The sequence below is a fragment of the Microtus pennsylvanicus genome, chromosome 2, assembly GCF_037038515.1.
Source record: "Microtus pennsylvanicus isolate mMicPen1 chromosome 2, mMicPen1.hap1, whole genome shotgun sequence".
NCBI classification, from domain to species: Eukaryota; Metazoa; Chordata; class Mammalia; order Rodentia; family Cricetidae; genus Microtus; species Microtus pennsylvanicus.
This window is the reverse complement of record NC_134580.1, coordinates 139,007,906-139,032,231: the sequence shown is the minus strand read 5'-3', so window position 1 is coordinate 139,032,231 and position 24,326 is coordinate 139,007,906. Positions and strand designations below refer to the sequence as shown.

The window sequence follows — 24,326 nt, the reverse complement described above, 5'->3', positions numbered from 1 at the left end:
GGCAAGTTCCAGGCTGCTGGCAGGAGTTACATAGTGAATGAAACTCTGTTTCTAACCGATAAAATGGTTATCTGAGGTTGGCATGCAGCTCCACGAAGACCGCCTGAACAGTGTGATGAGGTCCCTGAAGTCAATGCCTGGCACCACAGGGTGAACGTGAAGGAAACAAACAAAGACCACATATACCACACAGATAATGGAGTGGTACTGAATTAGAGCTAAGGGAAAAGCTACTGGTAATCAGACTCGTAAGCAAGAAAATCAAACAGGGTTACACCAGCTCTAACTGTACTAGAAATCTGAGTGAACCAGAAAAAAGGGCGCATGGATCAAAAAGGGAAAAAACTAAAGTTATAATTCACAGACAAGACCTTCTCTGTAAAAAATAAAAAAGGAAACTTACAAATTTCAAATCTCATAGGATAATGAATAAAGCAGCCACCGAAAAACATCAACAAATCATCTATAAAAGTAAAACACAAAACAAAACCCCAGCATTGAAAACAGAAGATCTGGAGCTCAGTGAGAAGACACTTGCCACAAGCCTCATGTCGATGCCCAGACCCCCATGGTGGGGAAGAAAGCCAACTACTACAAGTTGTCCTCTGACCCCACATGTGTGCGTGTACACACATACACACAATAAACAAAAGGGTAATTTTTGAAAATAAATTTAGTAGCTTAATAGACTATTTTAATGTGGTAGGCTGGCTGAGGAAGCAGCTCAATCAGTTAAGTGCTTGCCAAACAAGGACAAGAACCTGAGCTGAATCCCTGGAACTCACATGAAACAGCCAGGCACTGTGCAGGTATGTGACCTCAGAAGAGACCACAGAACCCCCGGGCTCAGGGGCCAACCAGCCTGGCCTACTGGCTGAATTCTAGGCCAAGGAGAGAATCAGTCTTAAAACAACAAGATGGGGCTGGAGAGACGGCTCAACAGTTAAGAGCATGTTCTGTTCTTTCAGAGGATCCATGTTTGGTCTTTATATCAGGTGACTTAAAACCAAACACCTATACCTCCAGCTCCAGGGGATCCAAGTCGCTGACTTCCTGGGGCATCTGTACAAATGCACATACCCACACATATACACTTAATTTCAAATACTAAAAATAAAATATTTTTAAAAGAAACAGTACCTGAGGTTGACCTCTGACCTACACAAGAGCAAACACACACAAAAGAACTGCTAGGCATGAGAGTACACACCCACAGTTGCAGTGCTCACGAGGTCTGAAGCAGGAGGATTGAAAGCTGACACCAGCGTGAGCTATATAAAAAGGCCTCCTCAAAAAAAAAAAAAAAAAAGAAAATACAGACAGACACACACACACAAACACATACTGATATAGAGCATGTCTGTGAATAAAGTTTCTACAGATATGACAGATAAACCAAGTAGCTGTTTGTTGACAGAATTTATACTGAAGAGACACTAACTCTGCCTGACTAAATAGATTATGCATTCAGAGCAATCAAGTAAAATCCCGGTGGTATTCTGCAAAATTGGATACACTGATCCTGATATTGACATGAGATTTTTCAAGGAGCAATCTGTACTGTAAAGAAAAGTAAGAAGGAGGGCTGGAGAGATGGCTCAGTAGTTAAGAGTATTGCCTGCTCTTCCAAAGGTCCTGAGTTCAATTCCCAGCAACCACATGGTGGCTCACAACCATCTGTAATGAGGTCTGGTGCCCTCTTCTGGCCTTCAGGCATACACACAGACAGAATGTTGTATACATAATAAATAAATAAATAAATAAATATTTTAAAAAAAGAAAAGTAAGAAGGAACAAGGAATCTATTTTAGATAATGGTCACAGAAGACATGGAAAGGTGACTGATCACACAATTGGATGTGGTGGAGAAATAAGGTTTTCAAATGGAAAGAACAGAGCAGATGACTATAGCTCACAGTATAAACAAAAAGAAACTCATGATATATAAAGAACAACTGTGTATAGTAAAACTTTACAACTATTGTTGAAACATATCTAGGTAAAAAGATATTTCTTAAGGAACACAAAAATTATACAGTATGAGAAAATTCAGAACAATCTGATGTCATGAAAACTACAGTTATTAAGAATGGTTGCCAAGACCGGGTGGTGGTGGCGCACACCTTTAATCCCAGCACTCGGGAGGCAGAGGCAGGCGGATCTCTGTGGGTTTGAGGCCAGCCTGGTCTATAAGAGCTAGTTCCAAAGCTACAGAAAAACCCTGTCTCAAAAAACCAAAAAAAAAAAAAAAAAAAAGTTGCCAAGCTAAGAGCAAGAGCCATGAGCTAGGATAAAGTAATTACACTGCACAATCCATATGCCAAAAAAGTCAATTTCCAAATACAAAGAAATTCTGCAATCAGTAAAAGGTTACTCATGACCCTTTCTACTTTAAATATAAACATAAGGCAGATTAAAGTGAGGCGCTGTGCAGCTTAGCACTGCACACCCGACATGCACGAGGCCAGAGGTTCCAGCTGCTGCACTTCCAAAACCAAAACCAGGATGTACCAAACAACAAATGGCTATAAAGTATCTTTAACACTTGTTTTTATGCATAGTATAACTCCCCCAAAATAAGTTCTGCACGAGCTATTTTGTTTTGAAATTTTATTCCATTATTTGGTTAAGACCACGTAGACTGACGCTATTTTAAAAAGCTATGTGTGGCACCATGCTGAAGAATAACAAGACCAATTCCAACCAGAGCCTGCAAGAGATCTCGGAAGGAAAGACACTGTGCTGAGGTGCGCTGGCTGACTCAGACTTCAGCTCTGCCAAGTGTCCAATCTCCTAACTAAATGAAATAAAGGCAACGCCCTAGTGTTGCTGTGGTAACTCCAAACAGGCTCAAAATAAAGGTGAGAAGGGAGAGATGACCGAGCAGTTAACAGCACTGGCTTCTAGAGGAATAAGGTTCAACTCTCAGAACCTACGTGGTAGTTCAAAGTAACTACAGTTCTAAGAGATTCAATAACCTTTTCTGATCCCTGCAGGTGCTAGGCACACATGTGCACAGATATACATACACAGACAAAACACCCAAACACATAAAATAAAATATACATGTATACTTAAAGGTACATATATAATAAATATATCCTTGATCCAAAAAGAAAGGATATCAGTTGGCTTGACAGCATGAATGGGAACACAATTTCAATATCCTATTACAGAGCTCCCTCTGCTGGCATAGAAGAAGTACAACAATTCCAACACAGGAATTTGACCTTGACTTTTGAGATCAAGAGAAATTCTACTAGAATCCTCATTTAAAAATAACAGGTGAGTCTTCCCTGCCCTGCATGTATTCTACAAGCTAACAAGAATTACCAATATGTTTTCAGACAAGTACAATTAGCTAACGTCCTCTCTCTTCAGATTTCGACTAAGGACTGGGACTGTACCTAATGTTTTTGTATATACAGTATTCTATCTATAAAAATCATGTTTGAAAAAATTCTTGAATATAATTTATCTATTATTTTTAATTATTTTCTTGGGCCTGTTTATTAATAGTGGAATTTACTGGGTCAAAGGTTTGCCCCTTTTTTGTTTTGTTTTGTTTTTTGTTTTTGTTTTTGTTGAGATAGGGTTTTTTGTATAGCTTTGGAGCCTGTCCAAGAACTCTCTCTGTAGATCAGGCTGACCTTGAACTCACAGAGATCTACCTGTCTCTGCCTCCCAAGTGCTGGGATTTAAGGCACGCACCATCACCACCCGGCTTGACCTTTTCTTTTAAGTTTTAATTATGTGTACATAGCAAGAGGTCTATTTATGTGTGACTACAGGTATTTGCAACATCCAAAAAGGCTACTGATCCCATGAAGCTGGAACCACCTGATATGGGTACTGGGAAAACAGAAAATGTTTTTAACTGCAGGGCAATCTCTCCAGCCCCAGATTTGAACTTTTTAAAAGCCTGATACACAAGGCATTCCAGAAGTTTTATCAATTTATGAATCTACCAATAAATAACAATACCACTCCTTTACAGCCTCACAGATAATGAATCTGAGCTCCTGAACAGACAAAGGGAAACTATTTTGCCTTTGAAAATGAGACATTAGTGATTGCCACGCAAACCATAACCTGAAAGATGAGGAGCAGAAGAGACGCGTGGGAACACTGCCCTGCAAATGTCCCCCTCAGCTACAAGAAGCTACCTGAGCTCCTCAACTCACCAAGCTCTTGGTGAGGCTCTTGTGTAAAGTGCTCCCTCTGCCAGAGTACTTCCAACCTGCCTGCCTGCTGCCAAGCTTGCAGCTGCTCTATAAGGAGCCCCAGCACAAGTTAAAGACCCTCTACTGTACTCTGACAACACCCTCAGCTTGTCCCGGTATTGGAACACATTTCATTCACTAAGCGTGGCGGCATCTGGGATCAACTAAGAGGTACAACAGTGAGTCTGTCAGTGATGGCATTTACGAGAAGGACCGGCTGAAGGAAACGGCATCACCCGACAGCCCAACACAGAAAGGTCTGAGGGGAAAGCAGTCTTCTTGCCAGCCTGTCTCTGCTTCTTACTGGCACACCCGTCTGTCCCCACTGCTGCTGCAGTCACCATCACTGCCACCCCTCACCGGCATCAGACTCCAATAAGTCTCTAGGAATCTTCCAGGCCCTCAGGGCCAGCCTGGGACTGTTGTGACGTCCAGCTGTGGGAACTGAGCACTGTCCAGTTCTCCACCTCTCCAGTCTGCAGCCAGCCACTGCTGGAAATCCAGATCCTACAGGGAAGCCATTCCAGTACAGCCTGGCCTCTCCACTTAGGTTTAAAGCCCCAGGTCTGCTTGGTCATCTTTTTGTTTTTCTAATTGTGCCCCCTCCCTAGAGATCAAACCCAGTGTTCTACTAGCCAACAAACTTTTCCTCTGTCTGTACAGGAGCAGACAGAAGATAGTTTAGGCCTTGGAGGCAGCAGACTTTCAGTACAGAGGCACCAAAGCAGTGGAATGGCTGTGGCTGTGCTGCAGCTGAGCCTTACCACCAAAAGCAGGGAACCAACTAGATGGGCCTAGGGACTGGTTTGCCGTTCCCTGAGTTACAAGAAAGGCTTAAGTACTCTAAGTGGAGGCTGAGGTGAGCTCAGCAGTAGACCAGCACATGTGGAGCCCAGAACTGGACCCTAGCATGGGGTGGAGAGTTAAAGGGAAGAAAAGAAGATAACCAACAAGACCCAGGTCTTTAAACTTATGCAAAGTTTAGGCTAAATTGAACCTATCCTCCTCAGTCAATATTTTGTGCTCTCAAATTATTCCCTCTGTGAGTTGGCCTATAAGCTCAATGTACTAAAAGGTAGCATGCAAGACTCTTAAGTGAGGAGCCGAACACAGGAATGAGGCCAGTCACAGGAAGGATCAGGCAGGAAAGAGGAAGGCAAACCCAGGTCTGTAGCACACATCTATAATCCTAGCTACTTGGGAGGCTCCGGCAAGAGAAGCACTTAGAGGCAGGCAAGTACTAGAAAGAGTTTAGTAGCCTGGACTCCATTTCGTTTCACTTGGCAGCCTGGGTAGGCCCTTTACCTGCACTTGCTACTCACACGCACCCCTCTCTGCAAAATGCATCGAGCAACCTGCTAGCAACTTAGACCCCATCTGACCAGGGTACACACACCCTACTCTGAACAATGGAATAGGTTTCTCCTCCCCTAGACAACCATCAAACTTAGACAAACACTATGCAGCCATATTTTTCTCATGTCCAAGCACAAGACAAGAAATTGCAAATCTGGCCTGCACCAGTTTTAGATTCATGCACAGCCAGGCACAAGAGTGTCCTCAAATGAACTTTTAGGGAGGCAAGACTCCCCTATAACTCAGCTGCATTAGAGAAAGACACATGCACAGTAGGGGGAAATGATCATATAAACGAATCTATCAATCATAACAAAACGACCCAAACTACTTCCCTAGAAACCAGGCCCTCCTTCCTCTAGGCTCCCACAGAAAGAAGCCTGAGGCAGTAACTGTGCCTTCTACGGCCTACCTCTCTCCTGCAGTGTATTCTGACCTGTGTCTTCTACAGCCTACCTCTCTCCTGCAGTGTATTCTGACCTGTGTCTTCTACGGCCTACCTCTCTCCTGCAGTGTATTCTGACCTGTGTCTTCTACGGCCTACCTCTCTCCTGCAGTGTATTCTGACCTGTGTCTTCTACGGCCTACCTCTCTCCTGCAGTGTATTCTGACCTGTGTCTTCTACGGCCTACCTCTCTCCTGCAGTGTATTCTGACCTGTGTCTTCTACGGCCTACCTCTCTCCTGCAGTGTATTCTGACCTGTGCCTTCTACAGCCTACCTCTCTCCTGCAGTGTATTCTGACCTGTGTCTTCTACGGCCTACCTCTCTCCTGCAGTGTATTCTGACCTGTGTCTTCTACGGCCTACCTCTCTCCTGCAGTGTATCTGACCTGTGCCTTCTACGGCCTACCTCTCTCCTGCAGTGTATTCTGACCTGTGCCTTCTACGGCCTACCTCTCTCCTGCAGTGTATCTGACCTGTGCCTTCTACAGCCTACCTCTCTCCTGCAGTGTATCTGACCTGTGTCTTCTACGGCCTACCTCTCTCCTGCAGTGTATCTGACCTGTGCCTTCTACAGCCTACCTCTCTCCTGCAGTGTATTCTGACCTGTGCCTTCTACGGCCTACCTCTCTCCTGCAGTGTATTCTGACCTGTGCTCTGCCTAAAGAGCTGCCATGCTACTCTACAATCTATGTGGGCTTTTATCTCATTCCTGAACACAATGGCAAAAGCCTGGAGACACCAGGCCTAGACTCTGACCACAGGTAACAGCTTGAACCCAGAAGTTTGAGAGAAAGAAAACCAGGCAACATACAAGACCCTGTCTCAAAAGACAGAGCCGTGGTAGGGGTGCAGTTCGGTGGCAGAGTGCTTACCTAGCATGTGTGAGGCTCGGGGGTTTAATAACCAGCAGAGAAAGTAAAAGGGAGAGATAAAGAGAGTAGGGGAGAAAGGAAAGGAGAAAGAAGAAAAGAAACAGCAGGGATGGGGGAAGATTCTTTTGAGGAGATGTGATAGGATTTTTAAACCTGCTCAATCATCTCTGACTGACTGTCTTGGTTAAACAGACACTATCATGAAAATGGATTGTAGATATGTACAGCACTTCAAATTTCATTACTAACGGAGATGAATTATGTATGAAAACAACGTATATGCCCTCCTTCAGGAGAACCCTTCAGTGACAATAGTCAATGAGAGAATAGCCACTGGGGTTCAAAAGCAAATCCTTCCACAGCCCCTGCTCCTCACAGTCCTCCAAACACAACCCACTGAGCAGATCGCTTCCAGTAAGGCACTTAGCTATGGCGACAGAACAAGCCCAGGGCTAAGACCACATGAGCCAGGAGAACCTATATCTGGATCAGTTAGGTGACAGAGCCTCACTTTTCATCGTTCCTTCCTCTTCCTCATCCTCCGTGTTGATCACCATGGTGCCCAGCTGTGATGGCAATGTGTCATTGTGCTCAATCATAGTGTTGGCTCCATCACTCATTGTACTGGCGACCCGGACAGTGCCCATCTCATCACCAGCAGCTCGAACCATTGTGCCAGAATCCATTTCATCTTCCTCCTGCAAATGAACAAAAAAATTCAACCTGGAGATAATTGTTTAAAAGATCTTAAATTTTCTGAACTATTGTTACTCATCTTGATGCAAAAGTTTTTCCGGATTTGATACTTCTCCAGGCTGTATACATACCTTAGGAACTGAGAAGCAAGTATTTAACCAGAGATGATCACAAAGTCACCATGTGACAACTGCGTATCTAACCTAAAGGACCTTCTTCCCTTCCTTCTCATTCGATTTCCAGCAGCACAGACACAAGGACCCCTGGAATCTAAAAGGTTGTGAGTGATTCTAGAATACAGCATGAAAATTTTAAAAGAGCTTGGGAAAACCAAGCCTCCAAGTTGGGAGATAATTCCCCTGCCTCCCTCTAAAAAAGATAAACTGGGGAAAAAAAATATGGGGGCAAAATAGTCAAACGTAAGTGTCTCGAGTGACACAGACCCATCCAGGGTCCAGCAACACTGAATGAGACTTGGGACAAAGCGCTGGGCATCATGACCTAACAAGCAGTTACTCCTGAAGCCACCACAACGCCTGCCACTCACTGAGTTTTCGTCATCATCCTGGTCCACTTCCCGCTGCTGAGCTTCCTGGCGCTTCAGTTTCACATCCATGGCTTCGTTGATTAAGTCTCGCAATATCGACACTCCTTTGGCACTTTTGACAAATGGGTGCTTAAGTAAAACGGAGAACAAGAGATACAAGTCTATTTTCAAACAGTGCATGGCACATGGTAGAAACCTGGCCGCGTTTGTCATATGAATCAGTGGTCTAATTTTTCTCTTCACACCTAGAGCAACTAAGCCACACCCACTTCATGACCCTAAGGAGACAGATGACCATTTGGACCTGTGCCATTGCTCTCTGTCTCACCTTGAGGTCCTTTTCTTCTTTACTTCATTGAAAGGGTCAGTCTCCACTACATCAGTCCCAATGTCTGAATTCAGGATGCAGACCTGGAGCCTCGGAGACCTTTACCCTCCGAGACCTTACCAGCCCCATCTTATGTTTTTCCTGCCTTTGTGGAGCAACAAGAAACCCTGGCAGCTAAAGTTACATAGAGAAATTCTTCGCAGGAGTTGCCTATATATCCAAACTTAGTCTGGTAGTAACCCATGTTTCCTCCTTGCAGGGACCGTACATCCCTGCTTCCCATCACCAACAGGGCAAAGGTCTCCAAGCCTTTGTTAAGTACTCTAAAGGCTGGAAGGGTGCTTCAGCACGTGGTGGGACAGCAGAACACAGGCTCTTCCATAAACCTCGGTCTCCGTCATTTCATCTGGGCAGGTTTGGTAACACCCTTAGAAGAGCAAGAACGCCACATCACATTGTTCTCTGTACTTGCAAAGTACTCAAGGTCATTTCCTTCCACTCTTCCCGGACACACGCACATCTGGCCTATTATGACTTGACACCAGTCTTGAGCTATTACCCACCTACTGTTCTTCCTGGTGGGAGAAATGTTTCTGAGCTTCTTACTGCTCTTAATTCTAAACTCATTCGTGATACACTTCCTTTTGTTACCACTATGTTCTTCAAGTTAAATATTTTCTACGTCCTTCTATTCAAGTTTTAAACTTCCCTGGCAGCACGGAATGAATACCTTATACCTCATTCCTATGTCCAAGCAGTGGCTTAGCAGTGTGGGACAGCACAGAGAGGTGACACATACCTGCAGGAGCTGAGTGGCTGTAGCTCTCTGATCAGGGCTTTTTACCAGACACTGCTTCACAAAATCCATGAAGTTGTCTGACCACAGCTCTGGCTTACGGAAGGTGGGAGGAGGGTTTGTAGGAATCATGAATATTGCCTAATTTAAAAAAAAAATAGATAAAATGAAAATGACAGTCCAATACAAACAAGTACATCTGTTTGGTAAGATGACTTTCTACTCTATGTTTCTACCCAAACATAAAGCGTGTCCACGTGAAGTACAGAGACCAGAGACCTGCTTCTTCCCTTTCCCTCCCTCGCTCACATGCAGCCCTCTTCTAAACCTAATGATGCTCCTCAAAAGAACAAACAAAAAAACCCACTTTTTCCTTGTGTGTGTGTATGTGTGTGTGGTAGTCATACACGTGTTCACACAGGTATGAGTGCATGTGTGCATGCATGCATGGAAGTCAAGGACCAACTTCAAGTGTCACTTCTGAGGGCAGGTAGCTCAGTGGGGCCTCACATAAATGAGACATTAAGTTCAATCCCCACTAGTAACAAAATAACAAGAGTGCGGCTCCTCAGGAACCATCCATCTTGTTTTTGAGTCTCACTGGGACCAGGAACTCAATGGTTAGGTTAGGCAGGCCAGCCAGCCATGGAGCCCTAGGAATCTGCCTGACTTCCTCTCCTGGTGCTAGGATTATAAACACAGATCATCACACATAGCTTTTCATACCGATGCTAGAGAATGAACTCAGGTCCTCAAGTTTGCAAGGCAAACACTTTACCAAGTGAGCCATCTCTTCAGCCTCATACAAGTTTGGGATAACAACATCAAGTGGGTTTCAATGTGAAAAGACACCACCTATGAGTACCTGTACCCTGAAGACAACTTTAGCCCCATGGTTGTTAAACTCTCCCCCTTCAAAGTCACCAACGCATGTCAGCGATGACTGTCGATCATCAACAAAGTCCCGAAAGTCACAGGGGAGCTATCAGCCTCAAGCCAAACCAAATGATATTCGTTAATCTTCATTGGTTTTTCTCTTTTTTGGTTTTTTCGAGACAGGGTCTCTGTGTGAAGCTTTGGTACCTGTCCTAGAACTCACGCTGCAGACAGGCTGGCCTTGAACTCAGAAATCTTCCTGCCTCTGCCTCCCGAGTGCTGGGGTTAAAGGAGTGCACCACCACTGTCCAACCAATCTTCGTTTTTTTAATCATGTGTGAAGGTGTGAGTGTGGGGCGTGGGGGTGAGGAGAAAGACAAGAGTGTGTGGTACTGGGGATGACAAGCAGGAGCTCTGCCGCTATCTTTCCAGCCCCTCAAATCCTCACTCCGCAGAAAAGAAAAACTAAAAATCAAGCTATTAGAGTAAAGCACAATCAAATTCTACTTTACAAAGACTGGAGTTATTACTAAGGGCTGGAAAGATTGCTCAGTGATTAATATCACATACTGCTCTTCCAGAGGGGCTGATCAGCTCCCAGCAGCCATGTCAGGCAGTTCACAACCACTTACAACTCCAGCTTCAGGGACTCTGACATCCTCTTCTGGCCTCTGGGGTACCACATAATTAAATAATAAATCTTTCTTTATAAAGACTACTAATTGTTGAAATTTAAATGATGGAAACCCCTACTTGATGAAAGATAAAACTCTGCATTAGACAATTTATGCTGTATTTTTAAATCTAAAAGAATGACCACATAAACTCCCCCCTCCTTGACTCTTCAGTCCCACAAAAAAAGGGAAGGAATTTGTCTTTGGGTATACAAAACTTTTTAAATATATCTCAAGTCTTTTAGTGAAAGAATAAGTTAATTAAAGACAATGAAAAACCGGTGTGGGGGTGAAGAAAGCTGTGGAGCCTCTGGGACTGGGGGTCTTTCAAGAGAGCTGTGTGTTCTTGGAATAAGTAAAGCCTGGGAACTTCTTAGGGTATCGGCACTGAGAAAGGTTGGGAGAGGTGCAGCCTGTGAGCCATAATGCCGTACGTTAAGTGGGCACAGGATGCAGGCTGGAGAGAACACAGACACCTGATAGAGTCTGAGGATGCACAAACCAAAACAGCTACAGAGACCATGCATGAAAAAGGCAATCTGTGAACCAATGGGTAGTTGGTGCTGTCAGTGCAACTGAAGAAGACACTGCAGTAGGTGGGGTCTGACACCAGGAGACCGATGGGGAGCCACGGAAAATGATTCAATGAAGAGCCAGAGAGGTAGTTGCCTAAGCTATCAAAAGTGTATGTAATGTATATAATATGTAAGTCGATCTACACATTTCTATCGTCTATGTCCTTCAAGGAGACTATCAAGACGCACACTCTAGAATGCAGAATGGACTAGATTCAGATTAATGACTGACTCAGATTCAATGCCAGGGAAGAATATCAGCTATGGTAGCATTTATCATGGTATAAAATCAGCTCACTTCTTGTTTGGAATATAACCAAGGAAGCTGCACTAACTTTCTATTGATAATCAGTAACTGATCATCCACCTGGCTGTTTCCTTACCCGCATTGGATGGATATCGGCATATGGGGGCTTGCCTTCAGCCATTTCTATGGCAGTTATTCCCAGAGACCAGATGTCTGCCACGCAGTTGTACCCAATTTCCTGAATCACTTCAGGAGCCATCCAAAACGGTGTTCCTATCACTGTATTCCTCTTTGCCATTGTATCCTAAAATGGAAAGGAGAGACCAACACGAAGCATGAAAACTACTGAGAAAAAAGAAAACACTTTGAAAATTAAAAAATGCTTTGCTTATGCCCTGTAGTACAAGAGTGGCACAAACATTATGAGAATGACCAATTACTTTTCGCTTAAATTTAATTAAGGCAGGAAGTATAGGCAGGAAAACCAGACAGGAAGTAGAGGTGGGTCAATGAGAACAGGAGAATTCTGGGAAGAGGAAATCTTGGCCCACAGTCCTGGCCCAGACACAGAAGAAGCAAGAAGTGACTGCCTCGCTGAAAAAGGTATGAGCCATGTGGCTAACATAGACAAGAATAATGAGCTAATATAAGTTATAAGAGTTAATAAGAAGCCTGAGCTAATGGGTCAATCAGTTTATAACTAATGTAGACCTCTGTGTGATTTCTTTGGGACTTAATGATGGGAACTGAGCAGGACAGAAAAATTCAGTCAACACTGGAAGGAATTAGGGAAGGGAAAAAATATGATTGAAATATATTGTTAAAAGTCTAAAGGATCAAATAAAAACGTTTTTAAAAATGCTTGTACTTGAAACACATCTAAAAGCAATACCCGAGACATAATGATACACCTCACTAAAGAAATCAGGCCAGGTGATGGTAGCACATACCTTTAGTCCCAGCACTTGGGAGGCAGGGCAGGTGGATCTCAGTGAATTTGAGGCCAGACTGGTCTGCAGAGTGAGTTCCAGGATAGCTAGGACTATTACATAGAGAAATCCTGTCAAGAAGAAGGAAGAGGAGGAAGAAGAGGAGGAAGAGGAAGAGGTCCTGAATTTGACTCCCAGCACCCATGTGGAGTGGTTCACAACCACCTGTAACTCCAGTGCCTCCTTCTGGCCTAAACAGGCACCCACACTCACACACAAAAATAAATATTTAAAATACAAATTTGAGACTTCTGTGTTTTTTAAACCCACACCAAAGTAGAAGGCAAAAAGCAAAGGGAGCCGTTTCAACAATAGCAAAGGAGTTAACAATTTAGCAATGTCTTAGTTCTGGGTTAACCCTTCTAACAAATTTCTGTGTGTGTGTGTGTGTGTGTGTTCACCCTTCTAAAAACCCTATTAGTGCTGGGGGGAAAGGGGGGTGTATTCGTGTATTCACGCTTCTAATAAACTTAAGTGTGGTGTGGGTGTGGGTGTGGGTGTGGGTGTGGGTGTGTGTGTGTGTGTGTGTGTGAGAGAGAGAGAGAGAGAGAGAGAGAGAGAGAGAGAGAGAGAGAATATGTGTGCATAAACACACATCCAAGGGATGGAATTCAGGCTGTCAGGCTTGTAAGCTTGTGCTTTTACCACTTGAACCATCTCTTGTGACCAATAAATACATTTTTTTCAATGGGTATTAGTTCACACTTGTGATGTGGGATTCCCCTCTGTATGCTACGAATATGTTTTATTACCATTGGTTAATAAAGAATCTATTTTGGCCCATGGCAGGGCAGAATTATAGCTAGGTTGGAAGAGATATAGAGAGAGAGTAGGCAGAGTCAGGAGACGCCATGTAGCTGCCAAAGGAACCTTAGCAGTAGGCCACACCCTCATGGTGATGCACAGATTAATAGAAATGGGTTAATTTAAGATATAAGAGCTAGCTAGGAATACGGCTAAGCTATTGGCCAAACAGTGTTGTAATTAATATAGTTTCTGTGTGATATTCACGCCTGGCCAGGAATGAAAGTGCAGTTTCCACTTGCACACTTGTAATCCAAATGCTCTCAAAAGATTGAGGCAGGAAGACTGTCACAATTTCAAGACCAGGCAGCAGTGAATTCCAGGCCAACCTTAGCTACAGGATGAGACTGTGCCTACCTGGAAGAAATCCCAGAATGACGATGCACACACGTGGATGGCAGAGGCAAGAGTGTATGTGAGTTTGAGGTCAGCCTGTTTTACACAGCAAGCTCCAGGCCAACCAGGGCTACAGTAAGACCACATATTTAAAAAGAAAAAAAGAAAACAACATAAAGGACATTATCCTAAGGACAAAACCAAAGAAATACTTAAAAACACAGGCATCCTGATGTTTAGCACAGAAGGGTCTTGTGGTGGTAGGAACTATGAAAACAACATCAGCAAGCACCCAGTGTACAAAAGGAGTCGTTCAAGGAATCACGGCGCATTCACACATGAAAACCCAAGCTGCACCAGAAACTGGGCGAGAGCCAATCATGTGCTGCTAACCAGAAAGGCTGAGGCAGAGGGATGGAGTCTAAGGCCAGCCTGGGCTAAAGAAGACTGTCTCCAAAGCAGAAAAAGAAACTAAATACAGATTCTTGTTAAAGATGACATACGGGACAAATACATCTTATTTTCACTTCTTCCCAGAACCGTCTGAAACCACAAAATTCTGTAGCTGAGAAGCAGATGGCTGGCTACGCAGCAACTAGCTGAACAGACATCAAAAGGACTCAAATCAGTCACTGGGAAAACTGAGAGCACAGACCCTTCCAAATGGCTTAGAAACTGTTGGCACTGAGGATGATAAAGTGGACCTCACAACAACACGGGACTGAAGGACTCTGAAGCGTTCACAAAGCTAGGCGTCTCGGCACAAGCATCTCTCTAGTCCCAGCATCGGGAGGCTGAAGCAAGGGAACCAAGAGACCCACACCAGCCATGGCTGCACTGCAAAGCCCTTTCACAAAAATAAACCAACATATACAAAATAAGGATGGCTAGAGGAAGAGCTCAGCAATTAAGAGCACTTCCTATTCTGTCAGAGGACCTGAGTGTGGTGCCAGCACTCACATCAGGCAGCTCACAAACACCTGTAACCCCAACTCCACACAGTTCTGACACCTTTGACCTCCCTCCCAAGGGTACCTACACTCAGGTGCATGTACCCATACAGAATATATGCATGCACATAAACAAAAATAATAAAAGTAAGACAGCTGTGGTGGCACTGGCCTTTAGTCCTAGCACTTGGGAGAAAGAAGCAGGCAAATCTAAGTTTGAGGACAGCCTGGTCTATATAGCAATCTCCAGGCAAAACTTGCTATGGTAAGACGCTGTCTCAAAAAAATAAAAAAGTAATAATAAAACCTTTTTAAAATGAACCATATAAAATAAAACAAAGCAGCTCTCACATGAAGAAAAAGGGCTTCCCTTGCTTGATCTACATTAGACTGGACATGCTCTCCCTAGAGAGAGAAACTGAGGGCCACTGACAGTGAAGTTGGGGGAGCACTGTAAGTCAAGAACAATGTTAGAGCATTTCCATGCTAAGTGTGAAGTCACCCCGACCTAACAGTCCTGGAAGCCCAGCTGGCTCATGACAGACTACAGCTGCACTCTAAATCCAAAAACAAATGGACAAACAAAAAACACAAAACTTTCGGGTTTGTTCTCTTTAGCAAAACAATACATGTTCACTGTAGAAGTTTGAGGGGTTTCTTTCGAGGTGGGGGTGATCATTAGAAGCTGGAGACAGTAAAGTGCCGGAGGACCCAAGTTCCAACCCAGTGAAAGCTACACTTGGTGGAACATATGTAATCCGTGTGCTCCCAGTGGGAGATGATGGGAGGTAGAGACAAGAGAACTGCTGGTATATGCACCAGGAATAACAAATATCCCGGTATCAAACATTAAACAAAGTAGAAGGCAAGGCCTCACAAACTATATTCACACACATGAACTTTCAAGTACACATACATCTGCACACACACAAATTTTTTCTCTCTCTTTTTTTTTTTTTTTTTGTTTTTTTGGGTTTTTTTTTTTTTGTTTTTTCGAGACAGGGTTTCTCTAGCTTTGGACCCTGTCCTGGAACTAGCTTTTGTAGACCAGGCTGGCCTCGAACTCACAGAGATCCACCTGACTCTGCCTCCCGAGTGCTGGAATTAAAGGCGCGTGCCATCACCACCCGGCCACATACACAATTTTTAAAAATGAAAACTAGCAATAAACAAGCTCAGTAGGACTTAACTGATCCAAAGGTCTGGATCAGTTAAAAGCGTTGGTTGCTTGCTCTTCCAGAGGTCCTGAATTCAATTCCCAGCAACCACATCATGGTTCACAACCATCTATAATGAGATCTTGTGTCCAAGCGTACATCATGCAGAATACTGTATACATAATAAAGATTTATTTTTTAAAAGAAGCTCTACAAAAAACAACCACACTCGCATGCACTAACAATGAACAATTTGAAAACAAAGTGTGAGTGTTTTACTTAAAATAGTATCAAAAAGAACAAACCACTAAAGAATGAACTAGCCAAATTAAGGCACAATGCTTACTGTACGAATGATAATATTGGCGTAAATGAAAGATGTAAGTAAGTGCAAAAACATTTTGGGTATGTGAATTAGATGGTTTAATAATAAGATGGTAATTTTAAAACTGACTTATGACTCAATGCAGTATCTACCAAAATCCCAATGATCTCTTTTACAAAAATAAACCACTAATCTAAAACTCAGAGAGAAATGCAGGATCCCAGAAGAACCAAAACAGTCTTAAAAGAGGAGAACAAAACTGAAGGTTTCACGTTTAACCAGAGCTGTAAAAGTCAAGACAGTAAAGTACTGACATAATGACCTACATACAGGACAACAGAATATAACCAAAGTTCCAGAAATAAACCCAGACTCATCTCCAGCAAGTACCAATACATAATTCAACAAAAGAAAAGCTTAAGGTTTAGCAACAAGTGATTGAAATGGTCAATGACCAGTTATCAACACACAAAAGAATGTATCTGGATACCTACCTCAAGGCATGAAAATTAACTCATCTCAAAGCAAATGTTAGAGCTAAAACCACTAAATACATAAAGATCTTGCACAAGGTCATGATGTCTTAGCTACAGCACCAGAAGCATAACCGACAAAAGAAACTGGACATCACCTACTTAAAAAGTTGGACAGGAGCCAGGTACACGCCTTTAATTCCAGTACTTGGGTGAGAGAGACAGGCAGACCTCTATCAAGGCCAGCCTGGTCAGGGCTACAGTGAAACTTGGTCTCAAACAAACAAACAAGTTTGTAGCTGTGGAGAAGGGATGGTGAAGCATTCAATATTCACGAAGAAAACCCTCGGCAAGATACTGTTGGAGACTTGTGTTGATCTACATAGAATATTTTTCTGCACAGACATTTACATTTAGCTGATTATTTTACAAAGCCAGACCATTCTAGTCCTCCTGTTTTGAACAGCTTTCTTTTTCCCTGGCAAGCACTAGCGAGAGACAGCACTGAAGCAAGCGGAAGTTTTTCCAGCACAGTGACTGAACTGCCTGGAGGCTGGCTGGGGCTCTCTGCCTTGCTGAAGGAAAGCAGCCTGCTCCAATCTGTCTTCCTTTATGTCCCTGATGCATTAGAATTAAATTAATATTCATGTCTTACGTTAGTTTCCATTTTTATACAAGCTAAACCGTGAACCCAAACCCCAGAAAAGATGTAAAACTCCTATTAGCTATTTGGTAATTACTTGTAAATTCTACAAATTGGTATTAACACAATTAGATTAAGTAATTCTTTTTTAAAATAAATAGGGGCTGGGATGATGTCTCAGTTGGTAAAGCATTTGCATGTAAACATGACAACCTGAGTACAGTTCTCCATCTCCACACAAGAAGCCAGATGCTAAAGCACACGCCTGCAATCCCAAACTGGAGAGGCAGAGGCAGAGGCAGGCAGATTCCTGGAGCATACTGGCCAGCCACCCTATCTGCATCAATGACCTCCAGGTCAGTGAAGGACAGTATCTCATGTCTCAGAAAGTAAAGTGGAGAACAACTAACTAAGAAAGACAATCAACATGGACTCTGGCTTCCAGACAACACAAATACACACATGCATATTCACAGGCATATACATGAACATATATCACTCACTCACTCACTCATACACATAAACATACACACACATAAAATCAGTCACTCAATGAAATTGCCTTCTGGAGAAGAAGCCTAAAGTACTGGTACCAGTCACCATTTCTACTTACTGTAAGTTGACCTGCGACTCCAAAATCTGCAAGCTTTGCATGGCCTTCTGTGTTCAGCAAAATATTTCCTGCTTTGATATCGCGGTGTATTTTTCTCATAAAATGAAGATATTCTAAACCTTTAAGGGTTGATTGCAATATTGTAGCTATTTCATCTTCTGTTAACTAAAAAACAAACAAAAAAACAGTAAGATGTCCCAACCCTGTTCACACCACACATCAGAAAAGGGAGCAGTTACACCCAAACTGACGCACAGCTGTTCTGGCCACACTCCGGTCCCTCTCTCTCCGATTCCCTGCCTGTTCCCTCTTCCTTATGGCTCTCCTCTTCATCCACACATCTGAACTCCGGCTTTCTTCACTGTCTGTCTACTCATCAGAACAGCAGAGGACTTTCCTTCTCCACGCCTGGTCATTCTGTTTCCTTATCTTGTCAGCACAGAGACAACCTGACATACTATGCAGTCTTCCTTAATACAGACACACACGTCATTAAAAAATGTCTTTTATTGCTTACTTTTGTATCCCAAGCACCAAGAAATAGTTCTAGAACAATGTGGGTCACAACCCCTTTGGAATCGCATATCAGATATTTACATTACGATTCATAACAGTAGTGAAATTACAATTATGGAGTAGCAATGGGATAATTGTATGGCTGGGAACATGAGGAGCTATATTAAAGGGTTGCAGCATTAGGGAGTTGTGAACCACTGGGCTAGAGTGACTGACTGCTGAAGATGAGCACAGGGCTTCTGATCAGATCAGATGCTGACTCTGCAGATCACACCCAAATCCTAAGCAAAATCCATCCAACTCTCACTTAATTCCTGGTCTGGCAAACAACCCACATTCAGGAGTAAGCTGTGGACAAGAGGATCCAGGGTTAGCGAGACCCAGCCTGTACTTCTGGCACACTTTCCTTTATCTTTAGTCCAAGCTTTAAACTTGCATAATGAGAACTAGTAAAGAGGGAAAGCATCCAAACAAGAACAAAAATGAAATCCAGTGGAAGTAGTTTAACATGAAGAAATACACAAAAACAGAATGCCACAGCAGCAGCAGCGCTAACAACCAGAAGAGGAAAGCCACCTGCAAGTGAACTTGAACAGCAATTCCTAAAAGAACACAATCAGGAATTTAAAATTTCTCACAGGAGGTAAGACCTTAATCATGAATTTTTTAGGTTTTAAATCCATCTAACACCTACCTATATTTAATTATACAGTAATTTTCTGCTTAAAATAAAGGCTTTCCCCTCTCATGGGCCCTTTCCTACCCCCCTACCCCATGTGGATAGCACTTCCACAACATTAGAAGCTACGATCCACATCAGAACAGACCTACGTCAGAGAGAGCGTGTGGTGTCTGTGGCTCTTGGCCTGGGCATCCTCACTGAACACTGTATCATCATTCCAACATGATTATTTCTTTGAGACAGGTTCTATCATGATACATATTTAAAGGTTTTATGTCTTTCTATGGTCATAATTCTTCAACCTTAAACAATATTTCTAGTCCCCTGTGGCTGGAGGCTATCACCCTAGTTTTTATATAACACACAGCAAACTAATTAAGTACCTAGACTAATAAACTAGTATTAAGATATCAGAAGTTACAGAAATCACCAACAGAGTTAGTTCTAGACTGCTGAGAGACCAGAAACAACTTGGTGCTGCACACAGCCTGGGGCTTCAATTTTTTTTTAAGATTTATTTATTATGTTTACAATGTTCGCCTGCATGTATTTCTGCAGGCCAGAAGAGGGCACCAGATCTCATTACAGAGTTGTTAGCCACCATGTGGTTGCTGGGAATTGAACTTAGGACCTCAGGAAGAGCAGTCAGTGCTCTTAACCTCTGCGCCATCTTTCTAGCCCCTTGGGGTTTCAATTTTAAATCAACAAATTAGTCAAGGTTTCAACATCTCTTAAATTATTTATTTCACTTTTTGAGACTATAATATATCAATCTCCTCCCTCCTTTTCTTCCCTCCAAAGCCTCTCAGTCTTTGCTCTCTGCGTCTGGCCTCTTTTATCATTGTTGTTGTTGTTGTGTGTGTGTGTGTGTGTATAATATATATACATATTTATAATATTCCTAAAACATAACTATAACCTCCTCCATCTGCATGTTACTTGTATACATTTTTTCAGAACTGACCATTTGGAACGAGAAATATATATTATGTCAGAGCACTATTCTTGGCTGAAGAACTTACTGTCTAATAAAGAAAACATACAAATTCCCAATAATGTAAATTAAGAAAAGGAAACAATATGATACAAAAATTTATAACTTGACTTTCAATACAGTCCCATTTTATAATTTATATAATACTTCATGATTTACAGTATACTTTTTCATACTTAAGCTAATTTTTACAACATTCCAAATACTTGATATGGAGATGACCACTCCCATTCTTACAACCAAAAACAAAACCACCGAGAGCTAAAATTTCCCGTTTCAACAATCTACACAGAAACTAGAGCTGTTTTTCAAACAGCCTATCAGATGACTCCCTCATTTCTTAGAATCTAGACATGCTCCTTCTGTACCTGGAAAACAGTCACCCATCAGTTGGGTCTGAGAGCCACATGACCTACCAGACCCAACATCATCAAGCCTGTCCACCTTTCAAACCTAAAGTCCCCTTTGTCTAATCCCCCATTCCAGTGGCTGCAAACATACCAAACACACTGCAGCCCTGGAGTCTTCACACTGGCCGGTTCCTACCTACAGTGTCCCTGCGGGAGAGTCTGCTCCTGCTGCTCTGCCCACCAAGACTCTTTACCACTCTCCCATCACCATCCCTACTGATTCTCTCCAGAGCACCTCCCATTGCCTCGCATTTCCTTCCCAGCTGCCACCTGTTTGCTTACTGTTTCCCCACTAGAAGCTGTACTGCCATAAGAGCACCATCCGCCATCATACACCATACGCTGTGGTCTCTTACCTTACTGCTGGATCCCTAATGCCTACAGCAGTATTCTGCAACAAAACACTAGAATCCATGACTCTTAGGTCCAATCCTACAATCTCAGGCACAATACTCTTTTTTGTTTGTTTGCTTGTTTCGGTTTTGATTTTGGTTTGTGGGTGTGTGTGTTTTAAAGAGGTTTCTCTGTAGCTTTGGAGCCTGTCCTGGAACTAGCTTGCGCAACAACTACTCTTTTATAGTACCCTGTTCAACAGCAAGTAGAAAAAAATATTCTGTGGTTATACTTGGTAGGAAGACAAATTCAAATCCAAAAATAAACACTTAAAACTCATTCTAGAGGCAGAGAGATGATTTAGCCATTAAGAGAGCACTCTGCTCTTCCTGAAGACCCAGGCTTGATTCCCACTACCCCCACTGTGGGGCTCCTAACTCCCTCTTAACTCCTGCTGTAGGGTAAGCAGAACCCAGCGTCTATGAGTGCCCATACTCATATACACAAACCTACTCAGACTCATAATTCTTAAAAATCAAATATTATTTAAAAGTTATCCTATAACAGCCAGATACAGTAAGGAGAATCACTTAAGGGGAGTGTGAGCTCAAGGCCAGCCTGGGCTACATTGTCAGTTCCAGGTTACTCTCCACCATGAAACCCCTGTCTCAAAAAATAAAAATTCATCACCAAACCACGATTTGATAATTGTTTCACCTAATTAAGTAAACAAGAATCACTGGACTGAGTCAATATCAAACTGTCGCATTTAAGAGAGAACTGGGCATGGTACCAAGGTCCTGCGATCCAAACATTTGGGCTGGAGCAGAAGGATCAAAAGTAAAAGACCAGACTGAGATTCTGTCTTTGTTTGAGGTGGGAAGGAGGAGAGGAAAAAGGAGCAAAGACCCAAGGAAAAGGAAGCCTCTGACAGCCATTTCTCTAGGTGCAGAAGCGGCATGTGAAGACAAAGGATGGCAAAAATGCTGGCCCAGCAGCCCTTTTAGGAGGTAAACATACCGTCTTGTTTCGTAGCCGAATGATATCCGATACAGAACCAGCCCCACAGTACTCCATAACAATCCAGAGGTCTGTGTTCTTAAAGTAGCTGCCATAATATTTGACTACATGAGGGCTGGAGAGAAACACAATACAAATTAGTGGAACACCCTTTAAACATTTCAATTTGTTCTGTTCAATGCATTAAAAGTAATTTCACATCTCAAAAAATGAATTATTTCTAGTTAGAACTAACACAGCAATCTCCTGATAAGAACCTGAAATTAGATCACTTTTCCTAAGAATAACACAGATTCAAAACAAGGGAAATGTATAAGTATATAATTTATCCTCAGAAAATAATCACAGATTCTCAAAAAATTAGCTACCAACACAGAATGGTAATAAAAGAGAAAATAGATACAATTTAAATGACCATCCACTATGAGGAAGCTTAAGAAATAATGGCACCACAAGTCCCTAGAACATGTTAGAGGAATATTTAATACGTAACATTAATATGTCCTGGGACTGGAGAGATGGCTTAGCTGTTAAGAATACTTGCTGATCTTCCAGAGGACCTGGAGTTCAGTTCCCAGCACCCACATGGTGGCTCACCACTGTCTGTAACTCCAGTTCCAGGAGATTTGACACCCTCTTCTACCCTCAGGCACCAGGCATGCAAGTGGTGCACAGATATACATGCTAGCAAACCACCCATATACATAAAATTTATGCAGCTTGCTGGGCGGTGGTGGTGCAGGCCTTTAATCCCAGCACACAGGACGCAGAGGCAGGAGGATCTCTGTGAGTTTGAGTGACTTCCAGGACAGGCTCCAAAGCTACACAGGGAAACCCTGTCTTGAAAAACGAAAAAAAAAAAATTATGCATCTGTGTGTATGTGTGAGTCCTGTTTACAAGAGAGAGATAAGCTATAAAACAATACAGTAATCACAGTTAAACCCCCACAAAGACAAGGAAAGATGTGCCAAGGGATATATAACAATGATGATTTTACCAAAAAGAAAGCAATCTTTTTTTTCTCCAAAAGTCATAATATAATTGGGAGTAACAAAATCATCACTATATAATATAAAGAAAGAATATTTAATATCAAAACTGGAACTTTAGGTCTTAAATTTCTGAGAACTCAAACACCCTAGTAAAATGAAAGTCTGTCCTGACAATTTGTAGCATTAACAGCAGGACTGCTATTGGAAACCAGGCTGCATAGCAACCAAAGATGCTAAAACTACCCTGGCTTCCTGAACATATGCCAGTGACAAGGACAGAAGGAAAACAGTCAAAGCACAGGTAACTGAGTCCCTGTGGCTCACAACTGTCCTGTGTGCTCTCTTCCCTCTCCTCCTGCAGCCGTTTTCTTTATTGCCCAAACACACTGTTGGGATCTGTTCTCTGCAGCCTTGTACTCTCGTGAACTATACATGCCTAGCCTGTGAATGCCCAGAAAATGGAGGGAAACTTCTGATATTCTTACTCCAGCTGCTTTTCTCTAGTAAATCAGGCAAAAGTCCCCTATACTCTCCCCTTACTCAAAAGACAGTGACATAAAAATAAAAGAAGCAAACAAACCCCCAGGACACAAGGATTCTGCCCTGTCTTTTTTTTTTTCTTAGAAAGCTGAATGCAGAGAAGGATCTTCAAAGCATCACTTCTTAGCACATGATACTCTTACAGAGGACCCAGGTTCTGATTCCAGCAACCACATGACAGCTCACAACTGCCTATAACTCCAATCCCAGGGCTCTTATACCATTTTTGGGTCTCCATTGTCTTCAGGGACTCATGGTCCACATACATTCATGCAGGCATATGCATAAAAAAGTAAAAATAAATCTTAAAAAAAAAATGCTGGCCAGTGGTGGTGCATGCCTTTAATCCCAGCACTGGGGAGGCAGAGGCAAGCAATTCTCTTTGAGTTCAAAGCCAGCCTGGTCTATAGAGTGAGTTCCAGGATAGTCAGGGCTGTTACACAGAGAAACACTGTCTCGGGGGGGGGGGGGGGGACCCACTTTACTTAGAAGCATTTCCATACTCTTTATATACAGTCTCAATTTGCCAATTAAAAAGCATTTGAGTAAAGTAAATCATACAGAGAAAAACAAAAACTGCTAACTTAATTCTGACCAACCCAGTGGAGGGGGGGGGCGGGGGGGGGGAATGGAGGCTTTTGAACAATAAACAATAACCACAAAATAAAAAATACAATGGGAAGAAGGAGTGGTGGCTGTACTTCAAAGCTGGGCAGATTTAAGGTCCCTGTAAAATAACAAGATTCATTGCCCCCACATAATCCACTGAAGGCTGAAGCCTGACAAACAGGAAGTAACACTGGTCTCACAAAACTGGCCTCAGGACAGATGACATCTCAAGTGCAAAACTCTCCATCCTCACTTCCAACTCCCCGGACCTAGCACTGCCCAAACCTTACTTGTCTCTCACATC

The 24,326-nt window shown here is 42.8% G+C and overlaps 1 protein-coding gene across 2 annotated transcripts in view; it reads right to left on the bottom strand.

Annotated features, from left to right (window-relative positions):
- The window catches only part of Stk4 (serine/threonine kinase 4), an 88,465-nt gene that overhangs the window by 52,155 nt on the left and 11,984 nt on the right, over positions 1–24,326 (bottom strand). For both annotated transcript variants that reach the window (XM_075962997.1, XM_075962998.1), the window contains exons 4-9: positions 21,881–21,995; positions 17,926–18,090; positions 11,772–11,939; positions 9,267–9,404; positions 8,140–8,268; positions 7,408–7,594 (exon numbers count right to left, since the gene is read on the bottom strand). In XM_075962997.1, the coding sequence (XP_075819112.1) occupies positions 7,408–7,594; positions 8,140–8,268; positions 9,267–9,404; positions 11,772–11,939; positions 17,926–18,090; positions 21,881–21,995 (902 nt within the window). The remainder of the gene's footprint in view (positions 1–7,407; positions 7,595–8,139; positions 8,269–9,266; positions 9,405–11,771; positions 11,940–17,925; positions 18,091–21,880; positions 21,996–24,326) is intronic.